The sequence below is a fragment of the Mus caroli genome, unplaced genomic scaffold (assembly GCF_978045245.1).
Source record: "Mus caroli unplaced genomic scaffold, Mus_caroli_1 scaffold_7, whole genome shotgun sequence".
NCBI classification, from domain to species: Eukaryota; Metazoa; Chordata; class Mammalia; order Rodentia; family Muridae; genus Mus; species Mus caroli.
In genome coordinates this window covers 65,941,992-65,964,208 of record NW_028227262.1, presented here as the reverse complement: position 1 = coordinate 65,964,208, position 22,217 = coordinate 65,941,992, and the positions used below count along the sequence as shown (strand labels likewise).

Sequence of the window (22,217 nt, the reverse complement as noted above, 5' to 3'; positions counted from 1 at the left end):
GCGGTCTGAGAAGGCAGACTCCCACCAGCAAAGGGAAGCCCTCACGGTCCTCTGGGGGTTGGGTAGGCAGACCGGGCTCTCAGCTCACTGGCAGCCAATATAAGATGGAGTCACAACCTGGTCCACACTCAGGGTGTCCTTCCAGTGGAAACAAGCCACATACTGAGGAAAACCAAGCACCCCCAGCTCTCGGAAGGGCTCCTCCCTTGGATCTGTGTCTGAAGACCCTATACCCTATAGTTGGCTTCTTCTTTTTAAAACAGGAAGGAAAAATAGGTAGAGTCTCACCACTCTCATTCCCTCAGACCCTCGTTCCAGAAGGTACTCTGCTAAAGTTAAAGGCTACTCAGAAAGCTGCCTGGAAATCTTGTAAAATTATTAATATCCCCGCCCAGAGGAGTACAACCAAATCGAGTTAAAACTACAATACGCTCTGCTCTCCCAGCTCAAACTTGAGCAAATAAAGCACTGTGATCCCCTACCAAAACCACTGGCCAAGCCTGGGGTGGTAGGTCAGACCCAAGACCGAGGCAGAAGCGGGAAAACTAGGATGGTGTCAGATACACAGTTAAGTCTGAGGTCTGCCCGGGTTAGGACCCTCAACAAACTAAAAAAGCAAAAAACACCCCCCCCCCCCACCATCAACAACAAACAAAAAAACCCAGCAGTAAAAGAAAGTGACTATCTAAATATGGCCTGGTGCAGTCTGCAAACTATGTCAGGCACGCAAGGAGGCCTATGGCAAGGCCATAAAGACGTACAGCTGAGTCTCTTGTCCTGGGCTCAGGCGGGGCCCTTTAAATCAGGACTTCATTTAGAGTGGGTCTTTGATCAGACAGACTTTTCTGGTGGTTATTTGGAATAGAAACGTTTCCAGATGGCATAGGAAATGGAAGAATGATTACTGCAGGTCAGCAACCCCATCTACTCAGCTTCCAGCGGATCCAGTCTCCATCCCATTCCCTATGCTTTGACAGGCTTAGCCCGGCTCCCCCGGCACGCAAGGCTAGGCTTCCATGTTTGTAGAACCTAAGCCACTAAGCCTTCCACAAAACGGTATGTGTATGCCAAGCAGATCTAGACCACCTTTGCTTAGGTTTTATTTAAAATTCTAAATGGTTAGTTTTGAAAATGTCGGTGCTCACACGCAACACAGCCCACCCTTTTCTGGGCACTTGTAACAAGTACTTCAGCTTTCTATGCCTGTTCCGTCTATGTGCACGGCACGTCTACCCATATTCTCGTGCCAGCTCTGTTTTATAGATAAGAAAACAGTCATAGAATTGCCCCAGGGGACTCAGTAGGAAGTACAGGATCCGGGTGAGACTCAGGTAGCTACAGCATCCACACTCTTAGCCAGAGAGCTACACCACACTCCACAGACAGCAACTCGGGACTACTATCTGCTGTGGCCTGTGCAGACTTTAAAGGCTCTATGTGAGCTAGGCATGGTGGCACACACCTTTAATATCGGGACTCAGAAATCAGACAGAGTCTCTGTATTTGAAGGCAGCCTGGTTTACATAGTGATTTCCAGGACACTCAAAAAAAAAGAAGACCTCCATAAAAAGTCTTTATGTGAACAGATTAAAAAAAAAGAAAGAAAGAAAAAAGAAAAGGAAAGGAAAGAAAAGAAGAGAAGAGAAGAGAAAAAGAAAAGAAAAAGGAGCTTTTAAATAACTCTATGGGAAAGCAGAGGCAGGCAGATCTCTGAGTTTGAGGTTAGCCTAGGCTATAGAGTGAGTTCTAGGCCAGCCTGGGCTATACTGAGAAACCCATTCTTGAAAAATGGAACAAACACAAATGAGCCCCGCCCCCGTCCCACTCAGTACTGAATTGGTAAGCTCTTGATATCGTCAACACCCTGTCCCCCAGCCCTCATCAAAAAGAGCCATACCTCAGACTTTTCCTCTAAAGTGACTTAAAAAATAACAAACCACTTCTGTAGCAGCATGTACCCTGACCCCCAAATACCCAGAGTCTTTCAGGACTTCCTGGATAAATGTGCAACATCGTCTTATATAGGAAATCAGGACACAGTCCACGTATAAAGTAATTTGGGAGGGGGGTGAGGAAACAAGGGAGCATGCTAAGCAACACTGGAGGAAAGCTATCCAAGAAAACCAGGCTGTGGGAACATAAGACAACCACACAGCAGGGTTTCTTCAATAAAGCCTCTTTAGGAACAAGAGACAGGGTGGGGCAGACAGAAGGCAGACCTACAGATGGAATGAAACCCAGGACAGGGAGGAAAATTCCCAAACGGAACCCCTGAACAGGTGCTTAGCATTCACACTCCACCGGCACACCCCGTGTTCCCTGGACATCAGCGTCACTTACCGATCCTCCATGAGTTCCCGGATAGAGGCTACTGTGGGGCCAGATCCCAGATGAGTGTAATATGGGCCTTCGTCTTTCTCCACTATTTGTTCTGCAGAAATACCAAGAGCAAGTATTATTTGGAGACAATTAGGCAACACTAATTCAGAAAGGCAAACCACTAAGAAGTAGTCAATAAGTATGTTGCTGCAAATATCTTATAAACATGTAAAAACTGTATTCCATCCCTATCAGGAAATGCACAATACAATTAAACTCACAATAGAATATATCCCCCAGATGAGAACATTTAGGAATCTGATAAAATCAAGTGTTGTCAAGCCTGTTGCCTAACCATTTGGACTTCAGCTCACTGCCAGCCAATAAAGCTAAAAAGAGTTAGCAAGCTGCCCTAGAAACACCCAAGAAAGGAATCAGCTCCATGGTTCACAGCAGCATCCCTCCAAACACAGCTATCCATCAACAGACACAGATAAGTTAAACGTGGTGCATCCAGTCCACCCAAAGACCACCATAAGGAGAATGGCCGTAAGGAGTAAATTCTTTGTTGCAGTGTTGTGGGTTGGATGCAAGACCTTAATCATGCTGTATAAAATGCTACCACAGGCATGGGAGCTTTGTTTAAGGTGACAAAGGTTTGGAAACAGACAGTGGTGACGGCAGAATAATATACCACATGTAGTCAATGACCCAAATGGCATGTGCATTTATACACAAGTGACAACCTTGTGTTAAATATATTTTACCATGGCTAAAAAATCAAACAGGGCCGACGATTTGGTTCTGTGGGTAAAGGGGCTTATCACACAAGCCTAGAGGCTAGCGTTCATCCCTGAGACCCACATGGTGGAAAGAATCCACTCTCCCAAGTTCTGGCCCCTGCAACCACACATTCCTCATCATAAAATATAACATTTAAAAATAAATAGAAACAAAGTACTGATACATGCTGACATTCGTGAGGCCTAAAAACACTAAGTGAATGGAGTCAGAAAGGCCCCACAGTGTTATGGTTCCATTCCTGCAAATCTCCCGGAGCAGATAAATCTGTAACAAGGAAGAGTGGTGGCTAGCTGGTGTGGCGTTTCATTTGGGGGTAGTGGAAGCATCGACGAATGAGACAAGAGCTGACTGTGCGGCGCGTGAGAACTCCCCGCTCACATTGAAATAGCTAATATCATGCTATGTGAGCTCTATGTGCTCAAAGAAGACCTATTGACTTGTGTATCCTTTTAGATGAGCTTAAATGGATTTTCCAAAGTGAAAGAATCAGACAGATTCCAAGAGCAGTAATCGCTTCGGCCAAGTGTTCTAAATGATCCTGCCAGGCAGTCAGGCTGGAACCGTGAGCCACACAGACTCAGGTTGGTTAACTTTGGCTTCTGTCAAGGGAGACAGCTATAAGGAACAGAAGGAAGAAGCTGATGGAAACCACTGAGGAGGGTTTAGGAGTCTATGTGAGCCGTGTACCGACATTAATCTTTCAGTTTTAAATGTATGTAATTACATAAGCCAATTAACATGACAGCATGTCAAAGTGCACGGGATTAATAATTACCAATGAGTAATTACAAAAAATACAAGTTTGTTGTCTTTTAAACAAGAACCTGGGGCCAGTGAGATAGCTCAGTGGGTAAAGGCTCTTGCCACCAAGCCTGATGATCTGAGTCTGATCTCTGGAATCCATTCAGTAGAAAGAGGAAGCAGTCAGCTCCTACAAGCTGCCCTCTGACCCCCAAACACACACATCAATGTTGATGGTAAAATGTGTTGCTATCTGATTCCATAAGAAATTCTGGTCACACACAACTAAACAGGTATGAAAGGATTCTCATAATATTATTAGCAATAGTTAAAACTGAGGGCAACATGCAAAGTTAGAAAGACTGTGCCCAACAGTGTAAGCTGAAGTCTACACCCCAGAGTGATGGCGGTTTCCAAGAGGTAATTAGGCCACGGAAGTGAGCCTTGGGGCTGGAGAGATGGCTCAGCAGTTAAGATCAACGCCCATCCATACTGAGCAGAACTGCTGCCTATAACCCATGGGGTATCTACACGCATGTATGTTCTTGTGTTCTCATTCTCTCTCTCTTCCTTCTCCTCTCAAGCTGCACAACACTTACAGGAGACACAGGATCTGGGAAGATGGCTCAGTGGTAAAAGTACTTGGCTGTGCAAACATAAGTCATGAGCTCAGATCCCCAGCAACCATGAATGAGTTGAGCATGGCAACTTGTGTCTATAAACACAACTTAGAGAGGTGGGACACTGTGTGTGTGTGTGTGTGTGTGTGTGTGTGTGTGTAGAAAAATAGGTGGATCCTTTGAGCTCATTAACCACCCAAGCCTAGCTAAACCGATGAGCTCCAGGTTCAGTGAAAGACCTTGTTTTTAAAAAAATAAGGTAGAGACGACCGAGAAGTTACCAGATGAGGATGTCAGGTCTCTACACACAAGCAAGCACACCTACATCTACATACCACAGAGACAGGAATATTCTCCTTGCCCATGCTCTGGACCAAGTAAAGACACATCAGGGAAGAGCCTACATCCCAGCTAGAAAGGGAGCCCTCAGCTGGGGGCAGTGGTGGCGCATGCCTTTAATTCCAGCACTTGGGAGGCAGAGGCAGGCAGATTTCTGAGTTCAAGGCCAGCCTGGTCTACAGAGTGAGTTCCAGGACAGCCAGGGCTACACAGAGAAACCCTGTCTCGAAAAACCAACAACAACAAGAAAGAAAGAAAGAAAGAAAGAAAGAAAGAAAGAAAGAAAGAAAGAAAGAAAGAAAAGGGAAGGAAAAGAAAAAGAAAAAGGGAGCCATCACCAGTTACAGGATCTTAGAACATATCAACCCTAGAATTTTCAGCTGTTGAACTGTGAGAATGTCCAGTGTGTGGTTATTTATAACAGCACACACTGACCACACATACTCATGATCCAGTAACAGTGGAATGGATAAATAAAATGTAGTACTCAGTATAGACTGAGCACCTACACAGTACTATAGCCTACCACCTAATGAGAGAGAGAGAGGGAGGGGGAGGGGGAGGGGGAGGGGGAGGGGGAGGGGGAGGGGGAGGGGGAGGGGGAGGGGGAGAGAGGTGTATAATGTAAAAAAAATGTTTTAAGATTCTAGGGGGCTGAAGAGGTGTCTCAGCAGTTAAAAGCACTTGTTGCTTTTACTGAGGACTTGGGTTCAGTTCCCAACATACACATGGGGTAGCTTATAAACATCTGTAACTCTGGTTCCAGGATATCTCGTGTTCTCTTCTGGCCTCCACAGGCACCAAACATGCATGTGGTATATTCAGACATACATGTAGACAGACATACATGTAGGCAAACATTCATGCATATAAAATAAATATAAGTCCATATTCACTTTGTATAGAAGATTATGCCCTGTTTTATGGTAGATACAAGACACGATACATGGTTACTCCCTTTTAAAAGGCAAATGCTCCTGCTGGTCAAACAATTGACCCACACACTCTCCCGTCTTGGCATTTCAGACCAGGAAAGGATGAAATTTTCAATGCTTGATTTTGGAACAATGAGGTAGAATCATTTGATTCATAGTTAGAAATTTAAAGCCACCCCCTCAAGTCCCCCTATAAAATTAGAGTTGAAGACAGCTCAGCATTTAAGAGCACTTGCTGCTCTTCTAGAGGACCAGCACCCTTGTCAGGCAAGGTGCTGCCTGTAACTCCAGCTGCCTGTAACTCACAACTGCCTGTAACTCCAGCTCCTCTGAGGGCACCTCCCCACTCATATGCGTGCACACACACACACACACACACACACAAACACACACAACAAATAAACTTACACACGTGCCAGAAAAAAAACCAAACAAGATTATTCAAGTAACCACAGAGTAGGGAACATCTCAAACCATGACATAAAACCCAGTAGACCCTAATAAATTTAAGCAAAGGGAACCTCACAGGAATCACAATCAGAAGTCAACCTAAAGAAGAACATCACACAGGGAGAACTATCTAGAACACACTTAAGTATCAAGCCCTTCTGCAGCTCAGAAAGGGCAGTAACCAAAGAGGAAAAGAAGCGGAGGGAACGATTCCCAGGAATTACAAGTGGCTTGGACATGGGTAAAGCCCTTCCTCTCTTCCTCCGTGGGTCACGCTTTGTCAGGGCCTCTGCTAGGCAGTCTACTGGAGAAGGCACAGGAAACAAGCAGGGCAGAGAACCATACAGCCCATGCTGAAATAACGCGTGCACACTGGTCTGACTCAGCAATTTTAGAATTTTAAAGAATTTATGTTCAGGAATTTGGTTGTATTTGCATGACTGCATGCATTTGTAATCTCGGCACTCAAGAGGATGAGAAAAATGTTTTGTGAGTTTGAGGCCAGCTTGGGCTACATACATAGCAAGTTCTAGACCATCCTGGGCTACACAGAGTTGTCTCAACAGAAGGTCAGGGGTTGGGGTAGGATAATAGAGGGGGATGGGGGGATGGAACACAAACGTTCATGGTATTGTTGATAATGGGAAATTATCAGAGGTAGCCTCCAGCCCCACCATGGAGAACTGGACATTACTGAACCCTAGGATGGAATGTTAAGCACCTGGACGTAGATTTATGTACAGAAAATTACTTCCAGGCATTTGGGGGGGCATACTTCCAATATTATACATAATATACACATCTGTACATAAAGGTATTCATGGGTCATTACCAATGCTAGTAACACACTTATAGCAAGCTTAAGCTGAGTTCAGTCTCATCCCCCTTCTTGTTTTAAAGAGCTGTTAGCTATGTTCGTGTACAGCTTAGCAGATGCTCCTGACCGCTCTCTGGCATCGATCAGGAGAACAGTTCTCTCCTCAAACCACGTCTCCCGTATCCTAAGGCATCCTTTCTATAGCACCAGCCACATTCCCCCAACAGAAGTCTGCTCGTGGTTCTTTCCTGCTGAGGACTCGCCACAGAAGGTAGACCGTGCCTTTAACACGCTGTCCACAGCACCTCCACACACACCATCTCGGCATAATCCCTCTCCACCTCTCAGCACCACCACAGCCAGGCCCCTGAGTCCTTAAGTGTCTTCTCACGAACACAGTGCCTTCCTTTCTCTTTTATATTACGTGCATACACAGGGGCCCTCACTCACCTCCATGTTCATGTGTGGAAGCCATGCATCAATACGGGGTGTCTTATGCGCAGGCTCACATGTGCAGATACATGGATGTGGATGTAAGAGACTGAGGTGAACAACAGCATCTTTCTTGATCTACCTCTAGCTTATTCATTACCAAAATCTTGAACTTGAACCCACACTTGGCCAATCTAGCCTTGCTCCAGGATCCCTGGTCACCCTTCAGAACGTTGGAATTACAGGTGGACTGCCGTGTCCATCTGGTATTTCTGTGGGTTCTGGGGACCCAAATTCCAGTCCTTGTGTAAGAGAGCACTTTACTCGCTGAGCCACACCCTCACCAGCCCCCTACCCCAGATTTTTTGTTTGTGTGGTTTTTTGAGACAGGGTTTCTCTGTGTAGCCTTCGTTGCTCTGGAACTCTAGACCAGGCTGGCCTTGAACTCAGATCTGCCTGTTTCTACCTCCCAAGTGCTAGGATTAAAGGCATGCACCACCACCCAGCTCTCCATCTTTTGAGACGTAATCTCACTGAGCATGGAGCTCGCCATTTTGGCTGACTGGCTGGCCAATGAGCTCTTGGATCACCTGTCTCCTTCACCCCAGCACTGGAGCTATAGATTTTCATGTGGGTCCTGGAGACCTCAGTGTAGGCCCTCAGGCTACTCCCCATGCCATCACCTCAGCTGGCTATGTGTCTGCTAAGGCCTTACTGGGCTTTCCCAGAGCACCCTGCACACATCAGGTTAAAAGAGGATCCATTTTATTATGTAACTGTTACTGGTACACAGAAGGACAAATATGGGTCTTGTGGACAGGAACCCGGGCAACGAGGATGGTTATGTTTCCCACCTCTCTAATCCCTATGCCTGTGTGGGTAAAATAAAAAAAAAAAAAAAAAAAAAAGGCTCAGCCCAGTGTTTTGGTACATAACATGAACTCAATAGGCCGCTATTGTTCAGGCTCTGTCAACAACTGTGAGGCTTTGAGCGAGTTACACAACCTTCATAAGCCTCAGAGCAATTAAATGATAGTTATACATTTATACATTACAGAACAGACGAGGATTAGATGAGCTATCAGATGTCAACATCTCAGCATTTTATGAATGGCTTCAACCAGTTTAAAAATGACTTACTCCAAATATACCCTATTTTGAACCATACAAAACCAGAAGATGACAGACAGAGGGTGCAAGGGAGAGGCTGGGAGAGCGCAGCCTGGAAAATGTGGGGGTCGGAGTCAGTGGTCTGAACGTTCTTTATAGGTTCTAGTAGACAGCTACAGCACGGTACACAGAAGACAGAATGTGTGAACGTGCCAGAACTTCTGGGCTTTGCTCCAGCTTCTGCTATGTAGAGAAAATTCAAAGTAATGAACAGGGTCTTGCAAGGCAACCGAACACCAGGGTAGCTTTGGTGGCTACCTTTTGCCCCAAATCAGAAAACTTCAACTCACAGTTTGTGGACGAGAAAGGAGACATTCAAGGTGCAGCTAAAAAGTTAGGCCCAACAGTTCTGTCCCAAGCCAAGCCAATTTCGAAACCGGCTGGGCAGGTTTCTCTGCTGCCGAACACAGGGAAGACACCCCGAATGCCAAGAAAAACCAAAGCCACTTGAAGCAGTTGACAACACAGCCCAGGTGTGTTCTTAAAGCCACCATTTCTCTTAAGTGTGCCTCCCTTCCTGAATGTTTTCATACGGAGGCGAACAGTCTTTGAAAACGCTCTATGACAAGACATCTGACCCAGCATGTATGTTTACCTATGAAGCTTGTGTGTCCATACATCAACCCCAACAGCGCCCATTTCTTGTTCTGCAAAAGTCTCATTTTACAGCTTTTGCTTTAAAATTGTATTTTGTGTGCACACGTATGTGCCATAACACGTGTGTTGAGGTGGGAGGGCAGCTGTATGGAGTCTGCTCTCTCTCCATGCCTTTACATGGGTTCTGGGGGTCAAGCCTGGGTTGACAGACATGCACAGTAAGCTGAGCCACTTCACTGGTCCAATTTTTGCTTTACATAGTCATCAATAGATACGACACTTTTATAGGTTCCTGAGTTAGGCGTTAACATTAATAGTATTAAGAGATACAGATATAAATATCAAAGTTTTGTAAAATCCCTATGCTTAACTTGAATTGTAAATGTTTAATGTGTTGCTTGGCCTTTCAACACCTGGAGACCTACACACCTGAGATAATGAACTTACAATGAAAAATGGTTTGCTCTAGCTCTTGGTATTAAAAGACTTTTGCCCATGGCCACTTAGCCCTGGTGTTTGGGTCTGTGGTAGCACAGAATATCACAGTAGGAATGCAGGGCACAGGAGGTCTGGTCTCCTTATGGCAGCTGGGAAGCAGAGAGGAGGAAGGAGATGCATCCTGCAGAGATGCTAAGCAGGAAGGTAAGCAACTCGGAAAAAGCTTCAGGAATTCCCTAAAACTGACCAGATTCACTGGATCCCTCCAGGCCAGAGTGAGCAGTAAGAGCCAGGGCTGAGCCACAGAGAAGACTCTGAGACCAGAACAGCTGCCTGGAAGGAGCAGAAACCAGCCAAGCTGCCTGGAAGAGGTTTATACAAGAGTCACCCAGCTTTGGTGAGCTGTCACCATGTTGGGGTGGGTCTTGGATGCAGATGTCAGTATAATTTCTGTTTCTGTAAGTAACCCTTTACCCATACCCCTGGAAGTAACTCCGATAAAAATCATTGCTTCACTAAGTTAGACTTTGGTGGCATCCGCACTTTGGTTTTCTTGAGATCCCTATTTGGGTTGAGTAGACAAGTGTGTTCAATTCTCTCCATGAAAAGTTTTTTCACACAAGTGCATAATCCCAGTCACCTAACCTCCTTCCATTAGGGCCCACCTCCTAGTGGTCCCACTTTCTCCCAGTAGTGCCACAGGCTAGGAACCCAGCCTTCCACTTATAGGCCCTTGAAGGGCAGTCAAGAGCCAAACTATGGAAATTACTATGAACTTAGTATCTATTCACCAAAATAGCATAAAAGCCTCAACCGTCTAAAAGCCTCAACCGTCTAGGAGTCATGAACACTCCCCACTCTCTATTCTGCCTTTAAAGAGTAAGTGCTCTTAACTGCACCAAAGGGCCAGGCAGGCTCAGAGAAGGGTTCAATTCAAGATCTAAGGCCAAAAAGAGTACAACACGCACTTCCAACATTTTATATAAAAAGCAAACAAGTACAAATAGCACGCCTAGGGGTGAGCACTGGTGGGACATGTCCAAGGGCCATCGGAGTTGGCCAGAAGGAAGGAGTTTCCAACCAGTCAACCTTGGGAGAAGCTGAATGAAGAGAAGGTAACTGTAGCAAACACACATTAAATGTAAACACTGGAAGAGAACTCCCTCTTGATGAAACAATGACCCAGGAATGCAGAGAGATGTTTCCTTGTACAAAGTCTGCCTGCACCATAAAAAGGGGAAACTGCGTTGTAAACCCTGGGAACACCTTTGTATATCATTGAAATCGAGCTTGTAGAAAAAACTTTTAGACTTGTTTAAATAGACCCATCCACCAGGATATACATAGACAACAATAAAAATAAATAGCTAAACAAATAGACCACCACTTCTCACAACCACACACACTGTGTCCACTTGTATGCTGCAGATGTTTCTGAAAAATAATTGTGTGTGTGTGTGTGGGGGGGTGAGTGCAAGTACCCAAAGAGGCCCCTGGAGCTAGAGTTACAGTCAGTTGTGACTACCTCCATCATGGGTGCTGGAATGCAAATGCAGGTCCTCTGGAAGAACAGTAAATGCTCTTAACTGCATACAGAGTAACTTGGTTCAATACTGAGCCATAGCACACTCTTTTTAAGGATACTTTAATTGTATAGAATGATGTCTGTCAGAGGGTGGAGGGTGTAGAAGGTGGGAAGTTGCAAGTTTGACTAAGATATCTTACGTAAGTGGAATCATGGCGTATACATTATTCTGTGGCTGGACTATTTCACCTAGAGAGAATGCTTTCTAAACCTGCTAACATTCAGAAAAATGCCAGGAATTAAACACAGGAAAGGAGAGAATGACAAAAATCACACTTCTGTCATCACAATGGAAAATTAATCCAAGGGTGGATCTGGCAATCCCAGGGATGATTGTTGGATGCAGAAGGGACAAAGTAACTCTGCAATAGCAATATCCGATCTCGCCGCCTTAACCTGGGTGTTACCAGGGCATCACCAACAGAGGGAGCGACTAGAAACCTGGAGGGGGGAGGGGGGAGTTTCAATGTAGGCTAAACAAGTATTTAGATCTAACTTTCAGTCCACAGGAAACACAAGTATCCAGAAACACGTAACCCACCCAGACTGCAGACGTGACAAGCTAGCCCTGATCTTTTTGACAGGACACTCAGATTTGCCAGCCCTGCCAAGTGCCACCTGCAGAATTACACAGCACTGCAGCCAGGATTACAGTACCTTGCAAGAGCTGCAGCTGGAGCTCTCTCTGCAGACAATGCTGTGCCTCTGGGCCAGGGAGGGGACACCACTCTGCAAGGCTGAGATAGGCAATCGACACACGGTGCTTCCCACAGCAAGCTGAGGGTAATGAACTGTCTTCCTGGTGCTAACACTAGGAACCCGAAAGTCATTAGGGGAGCTGAGCCTATTTATAACATATATTTGGTTTTCTGACATTTGGTTTTTCATGTATATTCTCGTTTTTATATTTCCTATTTTTGCCACCACACCACCCCTAACTGGGACAGTCTCTAGTATGTTTTTGCTGACAGTACCGGGACAGTTGGGGAGGAGGAATTAGTGCCTCTGGAGTTTCTTCCATCTCTTTTACCATTTGTTTTTTTGGCGATGTTCTTGTGAGTATACTTCCCTCTCTGCACTGGAGGATGGTTAATGCCAGCAGGCAGTGGTAGTGCATGTCTTTGACCCCAGCATTCCTGAGAGGTTCCCATCCCAGCAGAGGCAGGCAGATCTCTAAATTCCAGGCCAGTCTGGTCTATATAGTGAATTCCATGCTAGCCAGGGATATGTTAGACCCTGCCAGGAAGTGAGGAAGAAAGGAAAGAGGAAGAAAAAAATAACATATACCTAATATAATAAATCATTAAACATGCCTAATAAATTCATTTCAAATATGAATACCTTTTGTATTTTATTTATTTCAACATTCTGTTCTTTGAGGCCGAGTTTTGTGTAGACTAAATTGTCCTCGGTCTCCATCTGTGGTCAAGGCTGACCTTGAACTTACATTTCTGCCTCTGCCTCCCAGGTGCTGGATTACAAGCTTGCACTACCATGCTCGAGGCTTTTGTTTAGCAGAACCATCACCTGGTCTATACATCTGAATGCACTTATTGCTAGTCCCTCCTCAGCACAACTTCTCTGTCTACCGTCACTGTGGGCAGTCCCTGAAGTCAGCCTTCCTGCATGTGGGACATGTCCTAATGAGTCCTTTACTTAAGTAAAAGGTGGTTTAACCATTGATCTCAGTCACTCAATATTTCAACACTCCGAGAGCTGCAACAGATATACCCAACTATATACCCAACAGATATACCTTTACTAACCTGTGAGAGAAATATAGGTCAATTGACTAACATGGGCGCTTTACCAAAGAGGGTATATGGAAAAATGCTCAACATCATTGGCCACTAAGGAGGTGTGCATAAAGGCACAGTGAGAGTCTCTCACATACCACAGTAGCAAAGACTGGCACGGCTTGCTGGGAGGGATGCCAAGTCAAGCTGGTATCAGTTTACGTCATTACACCCACTCTGGTTACCCTAAGTCCTAGGAATAAATTCAGAGATCTGCCTGCCTCTGCTTCTTGAGTGTTGGTGGGGTTAAAGGCCTGTGACCAACATCCTGCCCTGCATTCTTACAGTCCAGCGAGCGAGCGAGCGAGTGAGCGAGCAGGACTCCCATTTTTGCATATGCCTCTGTGAGGCACCCACACCACAGGGGCTCTTTCGTATCTCCCAGTTTGGGTTTGTGCCCCCTGCACACCTGCTTTGGCGTTTTATTCTGAGATGAGTCTTGCAAAATCGTGTGGGCTGGTCTTGCTCTCCCTCTAATCAGATCTTGAACTTTTGCTCTTCATACCCCAGGCACCGGAGGAGTTAGGATTATAGGCGGATGTCACCGGCCTCAGTGTTAAGTAATCTTTGATGGGGGAAACAGCCCCAAAGCGGCTCACTTGCAGCTTCTAAACTGTTTTGCAATGGACACTGTGGAGTGAATACTTCTCTGCTGTAAGCTGTACTGTGTGGCTGGGGCTTAGCAGCATCCGTGATTGTCAGCAGTATTATATATGCTCTGACAACCTAAAAAAATGTTCAAATCAAGAGAGGGGCAAAGTAGCCCTCTTTCTTATTAAAACCACAGTTCTAGGCTCCTTTGCCCGAAACAGATTATTACCCTTGTTTACTTAGCCACTGCTCAAATATCTTCCCCTAGATAACTAAGACAGAGAAGACAGCTCAGTGGGCTGGCGGGGACAGGAGTGGCGCAGGAGTTTCACCTCCAGGTGTATGTTTGATGGAGTAAAGTCTCCAGTTCTCGACCTTTGTGTGTTGAGGGTTGGGTTAGAAGCTCTGGCTGACGGGGACAGACTCTGGGTACTTTGTTATTTCAGTTTTTAAAAGCCTCACATTGAGTAGGACTTTTGTCTGGAGTTTCAGTGAATATTATTCTCTATACAATGCCCTCAGTCTGACACCACTGGGTCTTACCTACAGCGCTGGCTTCTGGTGTCTGGTTTCCCATGTTGCCAGCCAACCAGAGCTGAAAGCTTACTTGACCAAATGCTGGGGCGTGAAGTCCTTCAAGTGAGCGCCCCACTTTGCCCACACATGCCTTTTCCATAGGTGGTCTCCAGTTTCTAAATTGTGGGGTTCCAGAGGCCCCAGGACTGTTTCCCCAACACCTAATGCTGTGCCCCCTCCTGCTGTTCTTTGAGCATGCTGCTATGCTGGCAGACAAGCCCTGGCACTTGTGGCTTAAGATCAAGGCTAGCCCTGTGTTCTCCTCCTATTGTATTCCTTTGGGCTCCTCTCATCGAGTTTCAGGAAAGGAATATTTTGCTGGATATTAGGTCACAATTTTTCCCTTTCAGTCCCATGTGATATTTCTTTCTTCTCCATTAAAGAGAAATAATTCTTCTTAAAGAAAAATCTGCCTTCTCACTTCACACTGGACAGTGAAACAATAAGAAAAGTGAGGCTTCCTTCTTTCTTTCTGAAATATGAGTTCCTTCCTCTGGGGGGGGGGGGAACTGAGGCGAACAGCATACTATTTTCCAGAGATTGCCTCCTCCACGGCTCAGGTATTTCCCTTAACCCTACCCACTTCATCTAATGCTCCACTGACCGAAAGAAGGCTCTGCTCCACGCCCACCGTCCTGGGGGAGAAACAAGATGTAGTTTTCTATCAGTAGCAACAGGCAAATGAAGCTGTTCATAGTGAAAGAGGGACCCTCAGTTTCTGGATGACTTCGCCTCGTCCCCTCCCTCTCTATACACACACTATGGAAAGCAAGCGGAGAGCTGCCTGAGCCTGACAACAGGAGTTAGAGCCCCAGGACCCACAAGGTAGAAAGAGAAGCAAGCACCCTAAGTTGTCCTTTGACCTCCACATGCGCACACTCACACACAAATAAACACAACTGTAACAGACACTAGGGCCACCACTTTCCCAGTGGGGAAAGCTAAAAGTAGAATGCACATGGGAAAAGCTAAAAGCAGAATGCACACTGGGGACACTGAGCACTGCCTTCCTGACACTGGTGCACAGAGACCAGGCACAGCCAACACCCAGATCACACCAGGTTTTATCTGCACCGTTACCTCTTTCCTAGAAACCCTATGTAAGGCCTTCATTTTTTAATGTAATGTTATACAGCCAATGAGATCCTCTAGCACAATACTTCCTGAGAGCTGTAAGTCCACAGTAGGAGGCAGGACCTGCCTTGGATCAGGATTACTGGATGAAATTCTTAAACACAATCAGGTGACCTGCTGCATACAGTCTATATTACTGGCCATAGATCTAAATACCTCTATATAACAGGCCCGTTAGGTGACCACAAAGATGGAAAGTGAAGAGGTTATACTTAATGCCAACCACACACCTCTGATAAGATGAAATACAGAGGTGGAATAGGGTTGACCAGTTAACCCAAAAATATGTATGGTACCTGCCAGCCTAGGATGCTTCAGAACTACAAGAGACAATCCTGTTATCAAGAGATACAGGGTTTAACTGTGAAGATAATAAGCACACATCACAGTCAGGGCAGCTCCAGCACTGAATACTGACTAACTTGGTTCTGATGCCCACAGCTTCCCAGGGGCTCTAACTTGCCTCCTCCATGCCTTCCCACATGACCTCTGCCTCCAGTTTGAGCCTCTCCCCTATAAACATTGGTCTTCTCTACTCTCAGGCTTCTTGCTGGTCTACACATTTAGCCTAGAAATGATCACAACCACAGTCATCATCAACTGCAGCTATGTCTCCAGTTCATAGATTCAGTCTTGAGACAGGGTTTCTTTATAGAGCCCTGGCTGTCCTGTAACTTGCTATGTAGACCAGGCTGGCCTTGACCTTAGAGACCCCTCTGCCTCTGCCTCTGTCTCCCGAGTGCTGGGTAAAGGTGTGTGCCACCACTCCTGGCCTTGGCATTAACTCCTACCCCAGGCACCCACAATTACAGGCTTGAGCTTGTAAACTGGTTTCTCTACTTTGAGTATCACCCCTCCTTTCCCTGAAACTGCTCTCCCGACACTCCCAGCTAAGATACCAGCCACACCAGTGTGTGTGTGTGTGTGTGTGTGTGTGTGTGTGTTCACATCTCTAGTGGTTTTGCATAGTCTTTCACTTCCCTGATACTCACAGCCCTTCCTTGGCATTTCCTTAGCAACCGTATCCCTGTTTACCTCCTATGATCCTCTAAAACTGAGACCTCACCTCTGCCAGGAAGTTCTGATACCCTCCTAACTTAGGACCAGAGTCTCCACTTTTATCCAAATACTCTATTGTTTAAAAAAAAAATTAAGAATATCATATCAAAATGAAAGCTTCAGGAAACAGACTCTACATGATTACAAACCAAGGTAAGTTAGTGTTCTCCACTCAGGACTGTCCCTTCTGACATTACTGGTAGACATTGTAACTAGCCACATCTGCTAAACAATGTCATTCCCTCCCCCTCAACTTCTACCCTGCTCCAGGCAAAGGAGATGCTTTTCTTGTAGCTATGCCCTTAGGCTTAAAATGCACTGTGAAATCTGCACTGTCTTTCTCTGACCCCGACACCTATCTGCTCTGCCTGGGCTCTGTGCTGGTCCTCGCAGCTTCCTGTTGGCTGCTCCCCCAGATACATTAGAACAATGATTAAAAGCTAACACAGATTGCTTCTTCATCTACAAAATGATGACTAGGTCTTAAAGGATGCTTTTCCCACTAAAATGTCGTCTGGTTCATTCTGTCCTAATCGCCTCTGGGCATTTCTCCATGAGTGAGCATGGACACCATAGGGACAGAGCAGTGCCCTGCAGCCTACTGCCCTGTCCATCTCTGCCGATTCACACAGCAGGGTTAAGGGCAAACAGGGTATCTCCAATGAAAACTTCAAAATATTAGAAATATTTCAACACCCACACACCCAACAGTAATGACCACAGCACCTCTCGGAGAGGGCCAATGCCTTCCGCACTGTCTGGATCCATTTTAAAATGTCATGCCTGCCTTTAATTTTAGTATTCAAGATTTAGAGAACAATTTAGATGTAACCCCATTCAAACACCTAAGAAAACCATAATAGTTTTTACTTTTTTTTTTTTTTAAGATTTATTTATTTATTATTATATGTAAGTACACTGTAGCTGTCTTCAGACATTCCATAAGAGGGCACCAGATCTCGTTGCGGATGGTTGTGAGCCACCATGTGGTTGCTGGGATTTGAACTCTGGACCTTCGGAAGAGCAGTCGGGTGCTCTTACCCACTGAGCCATCTCACCAGCCCTAGTTTTTACTTTTTAAGAGAAAGTCTTTCTCTGTAGCACCAACTAGCTTATAACTTCTTATGTAGCCCCGGTTGGACTCAGTCTCCCAGGTGCTGGAATTACAGGTGTGTGCCACCATAACTTGCTCCGTCATTCTCACACATGGGTAATGCTCATGGTATTTAAGTTTCTTGTACTATGTTGTAGGAGATACTTTTTAAAAAACGTTGCGTATAAGTGTTTGTCTGCATCTATGTATGTGCCATGTGTGTGCCTAGTAACCACAGAGGCTTTAGAAGGAGTCTGATCCTCTAGAACTGGAGTAACAGAGATGGGTTTGAACCTCTGTCATGTGAAGAACACTGCCACAGCCAGGACCCAAGGCCTCTTCCAGAGCTGTCACCCCTGCTCCCTGCACCTTCCTGTCCTCTCAGGCATACACACTGTCCTGCATAACTCATGGCATTTTCCTTATACCTCCTGGATAGTCTCTCCTCCTACCCTAAGTCACAGGTTGTGAAAATGCATAAGATAACAAAGACATCAGTTGCTTTCAAACCTTCAGGAAGCCACTGTTCCTCCTAGGATAGAGTCTAACTCCTGACATCGGCCACTGGGCCCTGACTGACCTGACTCCTGTCCATGTCTTCAAGCCACCTCATACCACTGTGCCCTTGCTAGGCCAGAAAGATTCAAACAAATCCTAAGTCCTAGAACAGCTCCTTTCTAGCTGATGGCCCTATAGTGCCATGCAAAGGCCTCCTGCAGGAAGGCCTCTGTGATGTCAGTTTCACAGAATCCAGACCGACCTGGGAGATGGAACGTATGGGGACGGAGAGGGAGTGTAAACTTCATTATATTAACTGAGGAAGAAGGCCAGCACATGGAGGGTGGCACTATCCTCTGGCTGACATTCTGATTATGTTAACGGAGAAAGAGAGCGGGGCAGCAACGTACACTCATCCATCTCTGCTTCCCAACTGTGGTTCCCATGTGACCAGCTGCTTCAAACTCCCATCTCTTTTTTGACTTCCCTCCTGTGACAGATCGCACCCTTAAAACTGTGAGCCAAGATAAACCTGTTTTCCTTTACATTGCCGTTAGCTGAGTCTTTTATGGCAGCAAAAGGAAAGAAACAGCCTCCCTGAGGAGGGCTTCAGTCACATTGGTACCAATTTCCCTCCGGGTTTTTCCCACTTGCCCGTCGGCTCGGCTCATTTCCCAGGACACAGCAAAGTGGTAGGCATTTAGTAAACCATCTGCCAAATGAAGGGGCTATAGAAACTCCAGCCCAGCAGGCTGCTCCATGCCCTTCTCTAACACTCAAACGGACAGACTTACCGACACAATCGCAGGTAGGGAACTCGGACTGAGCCTTCTTGGCCGGTGTGTCCAGCAGACTCTTAGTAGGTGTGTCTAGGTACTTTAGAGGGGACTCCAAGAAGCCACTGAGGGTTGGTGTGAGTGGGTTCTCAGCCTTGGTGGGCGTGGCCTCCTGTCCCCCCTCTTCTGAATGGAAGCAGGTGGTTGAGAGCACAGTCACGGCCCCTGAGGACTCAATCTTGATCTTCTTGGGGGAGCGGGTGGCAAAAGGGCTCTCCGGAGCTGGGAGACATGTTGATTGGTTTTCAGGTTCTTGAATGGGCACCGAAGGTGGGCCGGGAAGCCCAAAGCTATCCCCAAATTCAGCCTCGAATTGCCGAATGAGCTCCTCCAGCTTGTCATCGGCAGGGGGAAGGGGGCCACCAGTGGAGCCTGACTGCAGGGCTACCATGGGGCTGGGGGATCTCATTTCCTGAGTAGGGGGCAGCAGGCTGTCCCCGGAGGGGCTAGGTGCAAATAGCGCAAGAGAAGGTTCTGGGGTCAGAGGGGTGGCACCGCTCTGGGAGGCGGGAGGTGGGACAGAGAGCTGGGCCGGGGACGGCGCCTGTCCTTCTGAGGCTTGGGGTTTTAGCCCTTCCAGAACAATCTGCCTGACAGGCAGGAAGAGGGGCTGCATGTCCCTGGACCTGGATTTCTTGATCTGAATGGGCTTTCGGACACTGGTCTTGATCCCGGGAGTGGTTTTCTCTGCTCCCACGGGACCTCCAGCAGGGGTGGGGGGCTTCTTTTTCTTTTCCTTGGGTGGTTTGTCAGGAGGCCGTGGGGCAGGTGAGCCTGGTGGGGCCCACCAACCGGGAGCCTGAGGCTCTGTGGAAGTAGGGAAGGAGGCATCTTGGGCCTGTTCCAAGAATAGGTTGCGCTTGTGGTGAAGATGTTGCTGAAGGGCTGTCTGGGCCTTCTGGTGGGTGTCAGGCTCTGAAGACAGCAGGGGAGCCTCCCTCTGAGAAATAGGAGATGGTACCGGAGCAGGGGAGGAAGAGGGGGCCTCAACCTTGACCTTGGGCTTGGTGGGCAGGGCCTCAGGCCGCTTGAATACTGACTGGATATAATCACTGGCGCTGCCCAATAGCTGCTCCAGTTCTGCCATAGGATCAGGGCTTGGGCGAGGTACAGGCCAGGAGTTCCGGGGTGTCGCTGGAGGGGTGTCAGTGCCCCATGCTTCAGAAAACTCAGGTCTTGGGGTTGCTGGAGGGAAGGCTGGGCTGTCAGGAGCAAAGGGTGGATGTTCCTCTGGGGGAACCACAGGCCATGAGGGGGCCCGGAGGTAGGACTGGGGAGACCTGAAAGGGGCAGAAGGGGACAAGGCCTCAGGGAGTGGACAAGAAGCCTGGGAGGTGGAATGAGAAGGCTGAGGGAGGGCGGAGGAGAGCTGTGTGAGGGCCTCGATGGCGATGGCTGTCTGCAGGCTGATGTTTTTTTCCTTGGCAATGCTCAGCGCGCTCTGGGACAGAGGCAAGCCCTCCAGGGGAGGTACCTGGGGGACCTCAGAGCTAAGGAGTGACGGTCTGCTGCTAGGGGCTGGGAGGCCAGCCTCACTGGGAGGCAGAGCACCTGGGAGCCTGGGCCGCCCCTGCCCTCCCTCCATGGCCATAGACTTGATCTTGCCCTCCAGCCACTCGAGGAAGTCGGGGCACTCTGGGCCATCGCAGGTGCAGTTGGGTGGTTTCATGCCATGCCTTGCAAGAGCCAGGGCTGTCTGCAGCGTGTCCAGGTCTTCACTGCCCTCAGAGCAGCTCTCAGGCCGGGGGCCCCTGCCGTTGCTCCCAGCCTCACGACTCATCTCACGGTTGAAGGTTTCATAGAGCCGGGTGCTAAGGGCCCCGTAAGATGACACAGCTTCGGCCACGGCCGAAAAGGCCACCAGGTCGTGGGCATCTTCCAGACGAGCAGCGTGAGTAGGGCCTGAGGCAGCCTCCCAGTCGGGCTTCTGGTCTACCCGCCAAGGACCCGCAGCTCCCAGAAGACCGGGTCCGGCGGGCTCTCTAGCACCATTGACCGGCGCCCCTGAGGTGCTTAGCTGCCTTGAATCTCCATGGTACATTGGCCCTGAGTCCATCTGACCTGGAGCAGGTCCATCAACTGGGCTGAGCTCTGAGCCTGTCTGGAGAGAGAACAGAGAGGGGGAAAAGGAAAACATAAACCACACGATTTGTGAAGCATCACACTGCCCAGGAATACTTCCAAGCCCTCGTTCCTTGCAGGTTCTCCTCTGGTACTTGGGGGAGCCTCAGTCTACACCTTCATGCACCTCCACCTTCTAGCTGGCTTTACCAACTTATCATCTCCGAGCTGGGGAAGGGTACAGCGACCCCCTTGGGCTGGCTGACTATCCAGCTTGGCTTACCTAGCAAGCTCTAGGCACATGGGATGGAAGGGCTGACCTCTGACCTCCATATGCACACACACATACATGTATGCATACACACAAGCACACTAAGAGGTTCTATTTGGGGTTCTCAGCGCCACCGGCCCTGTGAGAGCTCAGATCAAACCCAAAAGGGCTTCTTAAGCTTCCAATAACCAACACCATCCATCCCGAGGCCCTGTCTGCTCTATTCTTGTGTCAGGAGGGAGAGAAAACTGACCAACCCCAACATGGAACGGTGTGTTATAAACTGGAAAGCTTCCCCACTTAGCCCGGGCAGGGATCAGCCACAGCTTCCCACTGGGGAGGAAACCCACAGTTCATGTCCCTACCTGTTAAATCCTCTCAAGTTAGGAGAACTAGCTCACATCTCCCGACACAGCCCCAGGCCTGAGGGAAATCCTGATGACTGATTCTACTGAGCCCCAAATTGAGATTAGCCCTGCCTCATGCTGATATTAACCCACTCCATGCAGAACCAGTTGGGCTCTTGGCATTTCAGTTTCTGTTTGAAACGATTCAGGCCTCTCACCCAGGAATAACCAGTAAACATGTCCACGAAAGCACACAAAAGGGGAAGAAAGGGCAGTTGAAGTGGGCCTAAAGGACATGGCTCAGAAAGGTGAGGTTGACTCATCCCTTGGAAAGAAAAGTCCTTTCTCGCCACCAAAGGCCAGGAAAACCCTAGAAGGAAGGACAGATTCTAAGGCACGCACAGGCAGTAATTGGGAGCCTGGTGTAATGCAGGCAGGACTGGCAGCTGCTGAACACCTCAAAGGCCACAGCAGGTGCCACACAGTCCAGCGATCGAGCTCTGCAGCACCCAGATGCATGGGTCTTAAAAGCTTGGTCTGCAGTAGTTAGCACTGGTGGGAGGCTGTGGAACTTAAGCTAGGGCTTAACCAGGAGCAGGTCAAAGGGGGCCCAGCTCCTTTCTTGGCTTCCTGCTCCACGAGGTGAGCCCCCTTTGCTCTGCCACTATTGCTCACCACCATGTTCTGCCTCAGACACTGAGGAGGCCA

The 22,217-nt window shown here is 47.7% G+C and overlaps 1 protein-coding gene across 5 annotated transcripts in view; it reads right to left on the bottom strand.

The window, feature by feature from the left end:
• The window catches only part of Tet3 (tet methylcytosine dioxygenase 3), a 95,247-nt gene that overhangs the window by 19,097 nt on the left and 53,933 nt on the right, over positions 1–22,217 (bottom strand). For 4 of the 5 annotated variants that reach the window (XM_029478287.2, XM_029478286.2, XM_021164553.3 and 1 more), the window contains 2 exons: positions 18,789–20,931; positions 2,341–2,431 (listed from right to left, as the gene is read on the bottom strand). In XM_029478287.2, coding sequence (XP_029334147.1) covers positions 2,341–2,431; positions 18,789–20,931 — 2,234 coding nt within the window. The remainder of the gene's footprint in view (positions 1–2,340; positions 2,432–18,788; positions 20,932–22,217) is intronic. The other variant, XM_085840506.1, reaches the window with a different exon arrangement.